The 12,500-nt window shown below is 47.8% G+C and overlaps 2 protein-coding genes across 6 annotated transcripts in view; one reads left to right on the top strand and one right to left on the bottom strand.

Annotated features, from left to right (window-relative positions):
* Positions 1-12,500, top strand: part of LOC143289713 (uncharacterized) — a 94,522-nt gene that overhangs the window by 24,418 nt on the left and 57,604 nt on the right. The window lies entirely within an intron of this gene.
* LOC143289712 (uncharacterized) overlaps positions 6,342-12,500 on the bottom strand; it is a 21,303-nt gene continuing 15,144 nt past the window's right edge. For all 5 annotated transcript variants that reach the window (XM_076598773.1, XM_076598774.1, XM_076598775.1 and 2 more), the window contains 4 exons: positions 11,515-11,825; positions 10,447-10,923; positions 9,706-9,909; positions 6,342-7,891 (listed from right to left, as the gene is read on the bottom strand). In XM_076598773.1, the coding sequence (XP_076454888.1) occupies positions 6,413-7,891; positions 9,706-9,909; positions 10,447-10,923; positions 11,515-11,825 (2,471 nt within the window). In that variant the 3' untranslated portion in view covers positions 6,342-6,412. The remainder of the gene's footprint in view (positions 7,892-9,705; positions 9,910-10,446; positions 10,924-11,514; positions 11,826-12,500) is intronic.

The following is a 12,500-nucleotide window of genomic DNA, read 5'->3' as shown; positions in this document are numbered from 1 at the left end:
AGGTGTGGTGAAGGAGTGGTGTGGTGAAGGGGTGGTGTGGTGTGTGGTGAAGGGGTGGTGTGGTGAAGGGGTGGTGTGGTGAAGGGGTGGTGTGGTGTGTGGTGAAGGAGTGGTGTGGTGTGTGGTGAAGGAGTGGTGTGGTGAAGGGGTGGTGTGGTGTGTGGTGAAGGGGTGGTGTGGTGAAGGGGTGGTGTGGTGTGGTGTGTGGTGAAGGGGTGGTGTGGTGAAGGGGTGGTGTGGTGTGGTGTGTGGTGAAGGGGTGGTGTGGTGAAGGGGTGGTGTGGTGTGGTGTGTGGTGAAGGGGTGGTGTGGTGTGGTGAGGTGTGGTGAAGGAGTGGTGTGGTGAAGGGGTGGTGTGGTGTGGTGTGTGGTGAAGGGGTGGTGTGGTGAAGGGGTGGTGTGGTGTGGTGTGTGGTGAAGGGGTGGTGTGGTGTGGTGTGTGGTGAAGGGGTGGTGTGGTGAAGGGGTGGTGTGGTGTGGTGTGTGGTGAAGGGGTGGTGTGGTGTGGTGAGGTGTGGTGAAGGGGTGGTGTGGTGAAGGGGTGGTGTGGTGTGGTGTGTGGTGAAGGGGTGGTGTGGTGTAGTGTGGTGTGGTGTGTGGTGAAGGGGTGGTGTGGTGTGGTGTGGTTGTGGTGGGCCTTGTTGCTAGCTGTAGTATTATGGGATGTTTTCCTGCCTTAGTGAGGACTGACTTGAGGTGTGCCTTGTTGCTGGCTGTTGTGTTGGCATGTCTGTTGCTTGTTAGCATGGAAGACACTCATGGATGCATGTTTACACACATACACACACGCACACACACATGCCTGTGTGTTTACATACACACACACACACATGTACACACACACACATGCATGCATACACACATGCAAGCATACACACCCACAGATACACACATCCACCCACCCCTCCACACACACACACACACATAGAAAACTACTAAGCACCCAAACGTCATGCTCAGTACTTGCACACTCTCCCACATAGTGAACCACACTTTTTTGTAAACAACTTGAAGCAAATACATATAATAATATTAACCAAAAAAAATTAACACACAGAAATTCTTATCACAGCTGAAACAACAAGACTAGAAACACCTTTTCTAGAGAGTGAAAAAAGAAAAGAAAAGTGTTATACGCTTTGGTTGTCTGGAACCATGCCAAAAATTAATAAAAGTGGTATGATATATATCTTTTAAAGACTCATCTAAATTCCAGTGCTATATCTAAGTGGTATCATGTGTATCTTTGGTGTTTATGTGTTCTTGTGCACAGGCATGAGTATACATACCTTAAAATTATGTGCACAGATGTGTGTGTGTGTGTATGTGAGTGCGTGTGTGTGTGTGTGTGCAACTCTGATGTGTCACGGTTAGTCTAGTGCCTCCCCCTCCCCCTTCCCTCTCCCCTTCATTGTGATCTGTTACACAGTGTAAGAAGTTTGAATTGGAAAAGGAAAACCAAGATACCACAGGGGCTGTCACTACCAGAGACGCTGTGAGGTTGTTTACATGTCTGTTGTAGTGTGACTTCACTCCCTTGTTGCCCACCACCTCCTCCAGTCTTTTTGTTTAATGACGGATCACAGAGACACGACAGAGGTACAGTTTATCACAGCATGTCTACTAGATTTACACAGAATAAATAATTCAGACATTCACCAACAACATGTGATAAGTCATGATGATCAGTGTCATGACGACACATGTATGAGGCGCCCTGCACTGTCATCATCACAAAACAGCAACTCCTGTAGAAGTACAAGAAATGGACGGAGACATTGTTGAACAGATAACGTTGAAAAGTGAAACATCGTGTGTGGCTGGCATCCCATCAGTCTGTTGCCAGCCACTGGTTCAGTGACAACCTCCCAGCTGGCTGCTTGCGTAGTGGATTTGGGTCGTCGTCATGGTGACCGTGGTCAGTTGTTTTACTTTGTGTAGTGGTGTGTGGCAGAGTCATTAGCTGATGGACTTCAGATGCGGTGTTGACCAGTGCTCAGGATTGGAGGACTCGTTTCAGCATGGTGTTGTGTTCCTGGGAAAGACACTGTACTCCCATGTTCCTCACTCCAGGCGTGAATGGCTATCTGACTTAAGTGGGTCAAGGCTGAAACTGTGGGAGGAGAGGATGGGCCCAGCTTTCCTATGCCCAACCCAGACACAGTGGGTATGAATTCACTGCCTTGCTGTGGCCAGCCCTGGACACAGTGGGTATGAATTCATTGCCTTCCTGTGCCCAGCCCTGGACACAGTGGGTATGAATTCACTGCCTTCCTGTGGCCAGCCCTGGACACAGTGGGTATGAATTCACTGCCTTCCTGTGCCCAGCCCTGGACACAGTGGGTATGAATTCACTGCCTTCCTATGCCCAGCCCTGGACACAGTGGGTATGAATTCACTGCCTTCCTGTGGCCAGCCCTGGACACAGTGGGTATGAATTCACTGCCTTGCTGTGCACAGCCCTGGATACAGTGGGTATGAATTCACTGCCTTCCTATGCCCAGCCCTGGACACAGTGGGTATGAATTCACTGCCTTGCTGTGCCCAACCCTGGACACTGGGTATGAATTCACTGCCTTCCTATGCCCAGCCCTGGACACAGTGGATATGAATGCACTGCCTTCCTCTGCCCAACCCTGGACACAGTGGATATGAATGCACTGCCTTCCAGTGCCCAGCCCTGGACACAGTGGATATGAATGCACTGCCTTCCAGTGCCCAGCCATGGACACAGTGGATATGGAGAGGGTGTGGGGGTGGGGGTGGCTGGAGAGGGTGTTTCTGTTGTGAAGCAACAAAGGGGTGGGGATGGGGTGCCATTTTTCTCAGCAGACTTCCTGACAGTGCAGATTGAGATATGGGGCATAGAGTGAATGCTGTGATACTGATCACAAAGTAGAGGGAGGGTTGGAGGAGGGGGGGGGTGTTGGCGGAGAGGGGAGGGTTGGGGGAGGGGGCTGGGGGATGAGCATCAGTGGACATCAGGTGATATGTCCAGATCCCCATTGTTCTGCCTCTGACAGTGTTCAGTCCTGAGCACAAATCATTGCTTTCCTTTGACATATCTGACCAGGTCTGAGCACAAATCATTGTTTTCCTTTTGACATATCTGACCAGGTCTGAGCACAAATCATTGCTTTCCTTTGACATATCTAACCAGGTCTGAGCACAAATCATTGTTTTCCTTTGACATATCTAACCAGGTGTGAGCACAAATCATTGTTTTCCTTTTGACATATCTGACCAGGTCTGAGCACAAATCATTGCTTTCCTTTGACATTGACCAGGTCTGAGCACAAATCATTGCTTTCCTTTGACATATCTGACCAGGTCTGAGCACAAATCATTGCTTTCCTTTGACATATCTAACCAGGTCTGAGCACAAATCATTGCTTTCCTTTGACATATCTGACCAGGTCTGAGCACAAATCATTGCTTTCCTTTGACATATCTAACCAGGTCTGAGCACAAATCATTGTTTTCCTTTAGACATTGACCAGGTCTGAGCACAAATCATTGCTTTCCTTTGACATATCTGACCAGGTCTGAGCACAAATCATTGCTTTCCTTTGACATATCTGACCAGGTCTGAGCACAAATCATTGTTTTCCTTTTGACATATCTAACCAGGTCTGAGCACAAATCATTGTTTTCTTTTGACATATCTGACCAGGTCTGAGCACAAATCATTGCTTTCCTTTGACATATCTGACCAGGTCTGAGCACAAATCATTGTTTTCCTTTGACATATCTGACCAGGTCTGAGCACAAATCATTGTTTTCCTTTAGACATTGACCAGGTCTGAGCACAAATCATTGTTTTCCTTTGACATATCTGACCAGGTCTGAGCACAAATCATTGTTTTCCTTCAGATATTGACCAGGTCTGAGCACAAATCATTGTTTTCCTTTAGACATTGACCAGGTCTGAGCACAAATCATTGTTTTCCTTTAGACAAGTTGAAAGAAATGAAAAAAAGGGGGATGGGGTGGACGGCAGAGGTCGGAAGAGGTCAGTGTATGGCGCCATGTCACAGGAAAAGTCTGTCATGTCACAGACATGTAGCACTGTGTGATATGACATATGTTCTTCACATGTTTCATGTCTCTTCCATTCAGTATATCACACTGCATGATATGACATATGTTCTTCACTTGTTTCATGTCTCTTCCATTCGGTATATCACACTGCATGATATGACATATGTTCTTCACTTGTTTCATGTCTCTTCCATTCAGTATATCACAGACACTGTATAGGAGGGGTAAGAGTGGGGCAGTCAGTCAGCCAGTTCCTCCTTCAGTCCTTTCCAGAGTCAACAGGTGCTCACAGAATTTGATCTTCACCGTTATTCAGCTGTACACTGAAGAATTAAATGCTACCTTACAATGACGATAAAAGGTTATTCAGCTGTACACTGAAGAATTAAATGCTACCTTACAATGACGATAAAAGGTTATTCAGCTGTACACTGAAGAATTAAATGCTACCTTACAATGACGATAAAAGGTTATTCAGCTGTACACTGAAGAATTAAATGCTACCTTACAATGACGATAAAAGGTTATTCAGCTGTACACTGAAGAATTAAATGCTACCTTACAATGACGATAAAAGGTTATTCAGCTGTACACTGAAGAATTAAATGCTACCTTACAATGACGATAAAAGGTTATTCAGCTGTACACTGAAGAATTAAATGCTACCTTACAATGACGATAAAAGGTTATTCAGCTGTACACTGAAGAATTAAATGCTACCTTACAATGACGATAAAAGGTTATTCAGCTGTACACTGAAGAATTAAATGCTACCTTACAATGACGATAAAAGGTTATTCAGCTGTACACTGAAGAATTAAATGCTACCTTACAATGACGATAAAAGGTTATTCAGCTGTACACTGAAGAATTAAATGCTACCTTACAATGACGATAAAAGGTTATTCAGCTGTACACTGAAGAATTAAATGCTACCTTACAATGATGATAAAAGGTTATTCAGCTGTACACTGAAGAATTAAATGCTACCTTACAATGACGATAAAAGGTTATTCAGCTGTACACTGAAGAATTAAATGCTACCTTACAATGACGATAAAAGGTTATTCAGCTGTACACTGAAGAATTAAATGCTACCTTACAATGACGATAAAAGGTTATTCAACTGTACACTGAAGAATTAAATGCTACCTTACAATGATGATAAAAGGTTATTAAACTGTACACTGAAGAATTAAATGCTATCTTACACTGACGATAAAAGGTTAATAAACTGTACACTGAAGAATTAAATGCTACCTTACAGCGATGATAAAGGGTTATTAAACTGTACACTGAAGAATTAAATGCTCTCTTACAGCGATGATAAAGGGTTATTAAACTGTACACTGAAGAATTAAATGCTACCTTACAGCAATGATAAAATGTTATTAAACGGTACACTGAAGAATTAAATGCTACCTTACAGCAATGATAAAATGTTATTTAACTGAACACTGAAGAATTCAATGCTACCTAAACAGCGATGATAAAAGGTTAATAAACGTTATCTCACTGTGTTGTTCTGGACTGCCATCCAGTTGCCTTCATCAGCACTGTACTGGGGACAGACGAGAACTTGTTCAGTGCACACCACAGAGAACAACTGGGCTGGTTGATCTTTGTTCTGTGCTTCTGTTCAGTGCTGATTGACCATGTCACCAACACGTCACTGTCACTTTGACCTGTCACAGAATCTCCCTCCGTCGTCCTGTAGGTCTGGTATGATCATGGACGCCGACGCCCAGAAATCCCTGTTTTTCTGTGATCCTGTTATGTCCACTCTCAGTCTCACAGACAGTCGTATTATGTCCATTTTCCTTGTGGTCATGTGAGGCCCACAGCCCAACATCTGGTAGAACTTGACACAGTGTCCGAGATACTCATAGAACATAAGTGTCAGATACAGAGCATGACACGGTGTCAGAGATACAGAGCATGACACAGTGTCAGAGGTACAGAGCATGACACAGTGTCAGAGGTACAGAGCAGGACACAGTGTCAGATATACAGAACAGGACACAGTGTCTGAGATACTCATAGAACATGACACAGTGAGAGATACACAACATGACACAGTTTCAGATATACAGAACAGGACACAAGTGTTAGAGACACTCATAGAACATGACACAGTGTCAGAGGTACAGAGCAGGACACAGTGTCAGAGATAGGACACAGTGTCAGAGACATAGAGCATGACACAGTGTCAGGTACAGAGCAGGACAGTGTCAGAGATACAGAAGAGGACACAGTGTCAGAGATAGGACACAGTGTCAGGGACACAGACCATGACATGTGTCAGAGGTACAGAAGAGGACACAGTGTCAGAGATAGGACACAGTGTCAGGGACACAGACCATGACATGTGTCAGAGGTACTGGTACAGCTTGACAGTGCCCTCAGTGGGCAGAACCAGCAGCAACTTGTTGGGCGTGGGGCAGACAAAGCGGACACTGTCGTTGGAGAAGAGACACTTGAGCAGGTGTCCCTGGTAGTTGATAATGTCAATGCGTTTCTCCTTCTTGTCGAGGACGATGACGTTGCGCAGCCTGTCCACACAGACGCTGTCAGGTCCCTGGTACAGGTCCTCCAGGTCGCAGTTCCCCAGTCGGAACAGCAGCTTCCCTGCCCAGCTGAAGCCCACCACGCAGTGTGTGGCCGAGTCAGCCACAAAGATGTTGTTTTGGCCGTCCATGGCCAGCCAGTGGGGTTTCTCCATCAGGCGTGCGGTGCCCGGGGGAGCCAGGTCCTCGTTGGTCAGTCGCCGGTCCAGTCGTCCCTCTTGGTCGTAGATGGCGATGTTGCCCCCCGACTTGGCCGCCTTGCCCCCCAGGCTGCTCAGCTTGGCATAGCGGTTAGCGGCCACCAGCAGGTGTCCCGAGGTCGTCGCTGTGGCGAAGTTCAGCCCCAGACTCTCCAGGTGAACGTCGGCCAGCACTGCGCCGCTGCCATCCTCGGACATTACCTTGACCTTGTAGCGGTTGTCTCCCCTTGGGATGATGAGGGCCACACGGCCATCGGAGGCCACGCAGTGGATGTTCCAGTTGGCGCTGACAGGGATCTGGCCGCGCACAAAGCCGTGCTGCTCCAGGATGTAGATGGCGCTCTTGCTGCCACCACCCACCACCGTTGCCATGGTGGCGATGACAATGTCCCCACCGGTGTTGACACCCACTCCCTTGATGTTGTCCCTGGCGATGATGTCGGGCAGCACCAGCTCCTTGTGGGGGGCCTCCAGAATCTGGGTGGGTGTGGTGTCCTGGGCAGAGCTGCTGGACTGGAAGGAGGAGTTGGAGTTGTCTGTCCTGTCCTCCCCACTCAGCAGGCTGGAGTCCAGCATGGCGGCAGCGTCTAGAAAGACTCCACGGTTCCCGGGGGGTGCGGCCTTGTTGGTCCTGGGCAGGGGGTTCGGGTCCGGGGTGGTGTCTGAGTGATGCCTGCGTCGTCCGTCCTGGCTGGCTGCAGCGTTCTGTCGTGCCTTGCGTCGCTCCGCCTGGAACGTCTCGCTGCGATCGCTGTTGCTCAGCATGCTGTTCTCACCTCCTCCCTCCTCCTCCTCCTCCTCCTCCTCCAGTTCGGTCAGTTCTGTGGCGTTGTCGTCGACAGATTCACTGATGCTGGTGCGAGCCGAGTCGAAGCTCTGTGAAGTGGTCAGCACACGTCTCCGCACACCCGGCTGGACCATGTCCGTGCGGAGCTCCCCAAACAGGTCACATATGGTTTCCACCGTGACGCTGGGCTCGTACAGGCGCAGGTGGGTCATCTCCAGGGGGTCAGAGGGCAGGTCGGCTTCACACAGCTCACGCACACGGCGTCCCACCTTGCGTCTCAGGGCCACCTTCTCCTCCTGGGGGAGAGTGGAGTTATGGTTTGACATGTTTCACATCGTGTTGATGGGAGAGTGGAGTTATGGTTTGACATGTTTCACATTGTGTTGATGGGAGAGTGGAGTTATGGTTTGACATGTTTCACACTGTGTTGATGGGAGAGTGGAGTTATGGTTTGACATGTTTCACATCGTGTTGATGGGAGAGTGGAGTTATGGTTTGACATGTTTCACATCGTGTTGATGGGAGAGTGGAGTTATGGTTTGACATGTTTCACATCGTGTTGATGGGAGAGTGGAGTTATGGTTTGACATGTTTCACACTGTGTTGATGGGAGAGTGGAGTTATGGTTTGACATGTTTCACACTGTGTTGATGGGAGAGTGGAGTTATGGTTTGACATGTTTCACACTGTGTTGATGGGAGAGTGGAGTTATGGTTTGACATGTTTCACACTGTGTTGATGGTAAAGTGGAGTTATGGTTTGACATGTTTCACACTGTGTTGATGGTAAAGTGGAGTTATGGTTTGACATGTTTCACACTGTGTTGATGGGAGAGTGGAGTTATGGTTTGACATGTTTCACATCGTGTTGATGGGAGAGTGGAGTTATGGTTTGACATGTTTCACACTGTGTTGATGGTAAAGTGGAGTTATGGTTTGACATGTTTCACACTGTGTTGATGGTAAAGTGGAGTTATGGTTTGACATGTTTCACATCGTGTTGATGGGAGAGTGGAGTTATGGTTTGACATGTTTCACATCGTGTTGATGGGAGAGTGGAGTTATGGTTTGACATGTTTCACACTGTGTTGATGGGAGAGTGGAGTTATGGTTTGACATGTTTCACATTGTATTGATGGGAGAGTGGAGTTATGGTTTGACATGTTTCACACTGTGTTGATGGGAGAGTGGAGTTATGGTTTGACATGTTTCACACTGTGTTGATGGGAGAGTGGAGTTATGGTTTGACATGTTTCACACTGTGTTGATGGGAGAGTGGAGTTATGGTTTGACATGTTTCACACTGTGTTGATGGGAGAGTGGAGTTATGGTTTGACATGTTTCACACTGTGTTGATGGGAGAGTGGAGTTATGGTTTGACATGTTTCACACTGTGTTGATGGGAGAGTGGAGTTATGGTTTGACATGTTTCACACTGTGTTGATGGGAGAGTGGAGTTATGGTTTGACATGTTTCACATCGTGTTGATGGGAGAGTGGAGTTATGGTTTGACATGTTTCACATCGTGTTGATGGGAGAGTGCAGTTATGGTTTGACACGTTGTACATTGTGGTGATGGGGAATATTGGTGTTGTGGGTTAGTTTGGTTTGACACGTTGTACATTGTGGTGATGGGAAATATTGGTGTTGTGGGTTAGTATGGTTTGACACGTTGTACATTGTGGTGATGGGAAATATTGGTGTTGTGGGTTAGTTTGGTTTGACACGTTGTACAACACTGTGGTGATGGTCTCACAGGGAAAAGTGGTGATATGGGTTTAGTTTGGTTTGAAAATGATGCACAACATTGTGACTGATAGTCTTACAAAGCAAAGGAATTGCCTGCCTATGTCTTCGTCTTTAGATATAATGTGTTACAGTTATCATGTAGGAATAGTTAATATGAATCTCCAGAAAACTGGGCTGACTAAAATTGGTTTAGACACAATAGGTATGTTACATATTTGTAATGAGCCTTTTTTGTATTTATTGTAAACTAACATCAACTGATCCTCACATCACTGGATCAGATCATGGTGTTTGGTGAGGCAAGAAGAAAATAGAGTAACAAGACGACAAAAAACTGGTCATCCACTAGACCAGTTCCCTACCTCTGATCCAAACTGCAGCAGTTTGTCGGTAAGCTCAGTGACGGCGCTGATGGATGCTGCATGCTGGGAAGCGGCCACCCGCTTTTCCACAATGGCAGCCATGTTGTGCTGGTGGCGCCGCTCTATCTCCTGAAGCAGCGCGTTCTCGTAGTCACGGATCAGTCCGCACAGAACACGTGTTCTTCTCCGCACCTTGGTCTGCATCTGCGCATGTGAAACATGGACTGGTGTGTTGTTTGTTGTTTAGCTTGACGTCTTTTCACTGGACATGATGGTAGAGGAGGAGAGAGGGGAAAGTAATGAGGAGTGGGGAATAAAAATAGATGTTGCACGTGTGAGTGAGGAAATGTATGTTTGTGTGTCTGTGTGTTCTGTTTTCAGAAAATATCTGTTTACAAATTCTGATGTTATTGGACAATGAGAGCAACTGGGTCAAGTTTTGTTTAAAAAAACAAAAATACTTTGGACACTTTGTCAGAACCATAGCATGTAATTAGGCCATTTGAAGAAAGTGAGAAGACGATACTTTGTCAGAACCATAGCATGTAATTAGGCCATTTGAAGAAAGTGAGAGGACGATACTTTGTCAGAACCATAGCATGTAATTAGGCCATTTGAAGAAAGTGAGAGGACGATACTTTGTCAGAACCATAGCATGTAATTAGGCCATTTGAAGAAAGTGAGAGGACTGCATCAGAAAAGGTGGTGACACTAGCATCAGGAAGACAGATGGTGACTCACGTCTCGCTGCAGCTTCCCCGTGTAGCGCTCAGCACGATCCAGGTTGGACAGCAGACGGGTTAGGGTGAGGGAGTCCCTCTTGAGGTCCTCCACGGGGGCCTGGATCTTGGCTGTGAAGTTCTGGGCGATGGCGGACAGCTCTGCACAGCGGTGTTCCTTGTCATGGGTCTCCTGGCAGTCGGCACACAGCGCCAGCTCACAGTCCACGCAGTACATGCTGTCGATGTCATACGTGTCGTAGCGCTCGCAGCACTTGGACAGCACCCCCGAGGAGTTCCCCTCCACTGAGTCCGTTCTGGCCAGGGCCTCACCCTGCCCCCCACACCCCTCCCTGCCCCCGTCCCCCCCTGTGTTAGCAGTGGGGGTGACCAGTGGCTCCACCTTGTGGCTGCTGGTCTCCACCTGCTGGCTGTGGGTGTGGGCACAGGCGTCACACAGAGCGTCGTCACAGTTGGCACAGTGCACCACCGCCCTCACCTGTGGGGACAGGTCACAGACAGGGAGCAAGTCAGTATGGTCACAGACAATGACCAAGTCAGAACAGGGACCAAGTCAGAACAGTCACACACAGGGACGTAGTCAGTATAGTCACACACAGGGACGTAGTCAGTATAGTCACACACAGGGACTTAGTCAGTATAGTCACACACAGGGACGTTGTCAGTATAGTCACACACTGGGACTTAGTATAGTCACACACTGGGACTTAGTATAGTCACACACAGAGACCAAGTCAGAACAGGGACCAAGTCAGAACAATCACACACAGGGACTTAGTATAATTACACACAGGGACTTAGTCAGTATAGTCACACACAGAGACTTAGGGACGTTGTCAGTATAGTCACACAGGGACTTAGTCAGTGTAGTCACACACAGGGACCAAGTCAGAACAGGGACCAAGTCAGAACAATCACACACAGGGATTTAGAAAAGTCACACACAGGGACCATGTCAGTATAGCCATACACGGACCAAATCAGGACAGGGACCAAGTCAGGACAGGGACCAAGTGAGAACAGGACTAAGACGGAACAGTGACACACAACAAAGAGTCAGGTGTCTGACCTCAGGGCGGCCGTGCTGGGTACAGGTGGCACAGTGCATGTTGTGGCGGGGGGTGGAGGTGAGGGAGGGACATGACAGGCGCCGCGCCAACACGTTGTCCGGCAGCACTTCCGGGTCGTTGACCTTGACCTGGGTGCCACACTGGGGGCAGGAGAGGGGGTGGGGGTGTGCGTGGATGTAGGCTGCCAGGCAGTGGCGGCAGAAGGAGTGGAGGCAGGGCAGCAGTTTGGGGTTCTGGAACTCCTCGTTGCACAGACCGCAGTTGAGGAACTGGCGGGGGATCACCTCGCTGATGTCCTCCATGATGCCTTCTGCAACAACACAGGGGGCGTCAGTGCTGGGCATTACTGTGCAGTGACCATGGATACACAGCTCCTCTTGGAGAGTTGGAGTCTTTATTTGTGAAACAGAATGTGAGAAGTTGCACTTAGAGAGACAATTGGAGGGGTAGCACAACAAAGGTATGAATGGTGTGTGTTATTGTAAAAGGTAGTATGGCCGTCTACAGTTACATTTCCAAGTTCTGAATATCTCTCTCTCTCTCTCTCTGTCTCTCTCAAGGTATCCAAATGGAGATCAGTACATAGATATGGGTAGACATATATGGATGGTTATCTTGAAATGGTTCCCTTTGTATATGTGTGTAGCTGTGCATAGGCATACGTGTGTGAATAATTATCATTATTTGTGTGTTGTGTATGCGTGTGTGTGTGTGTGTGAGAGAGAGAGAGAGAGAGTGTGTGTTCCTACAAGTGTCTGTGTGTATGTGTAGACTGTGTGCGTGTGTGCAGTTGTAGATACTACATATGTCTTTGTGCTTGTGTAGGGAGTGTGTGTGCCCTTGCTTGCATGCACAAGTGAGCCAGTAGACAGTGTAGTGACTGGAGAAACAGGACCCAGTCACGCCCACAGTGATCAGTTGCTGACTTGCGTGCAGATGTTGAAAGGCTGGGTGGTTTGATCAGAGATAAATGGGCAGGATGGAT

This window comes from Babylonia areolata, chromosome 14, assembly GCF_041734735.1.
Source record: "Babylonia areolata isolate BAREFJ2019XMU chromosome 14, ASM4173473v1, whole genome shotgun sequence".
Taxonomy (NCBI): Eukaryota; Metazoa; Mollusca; class Gastropoda; order Neogastropoda; family Buccinidae; genus Babylonia; species Babylonia areolata.
This window is presented reverse-complemented; position numbering and strand designations above follow the sequence as displayed.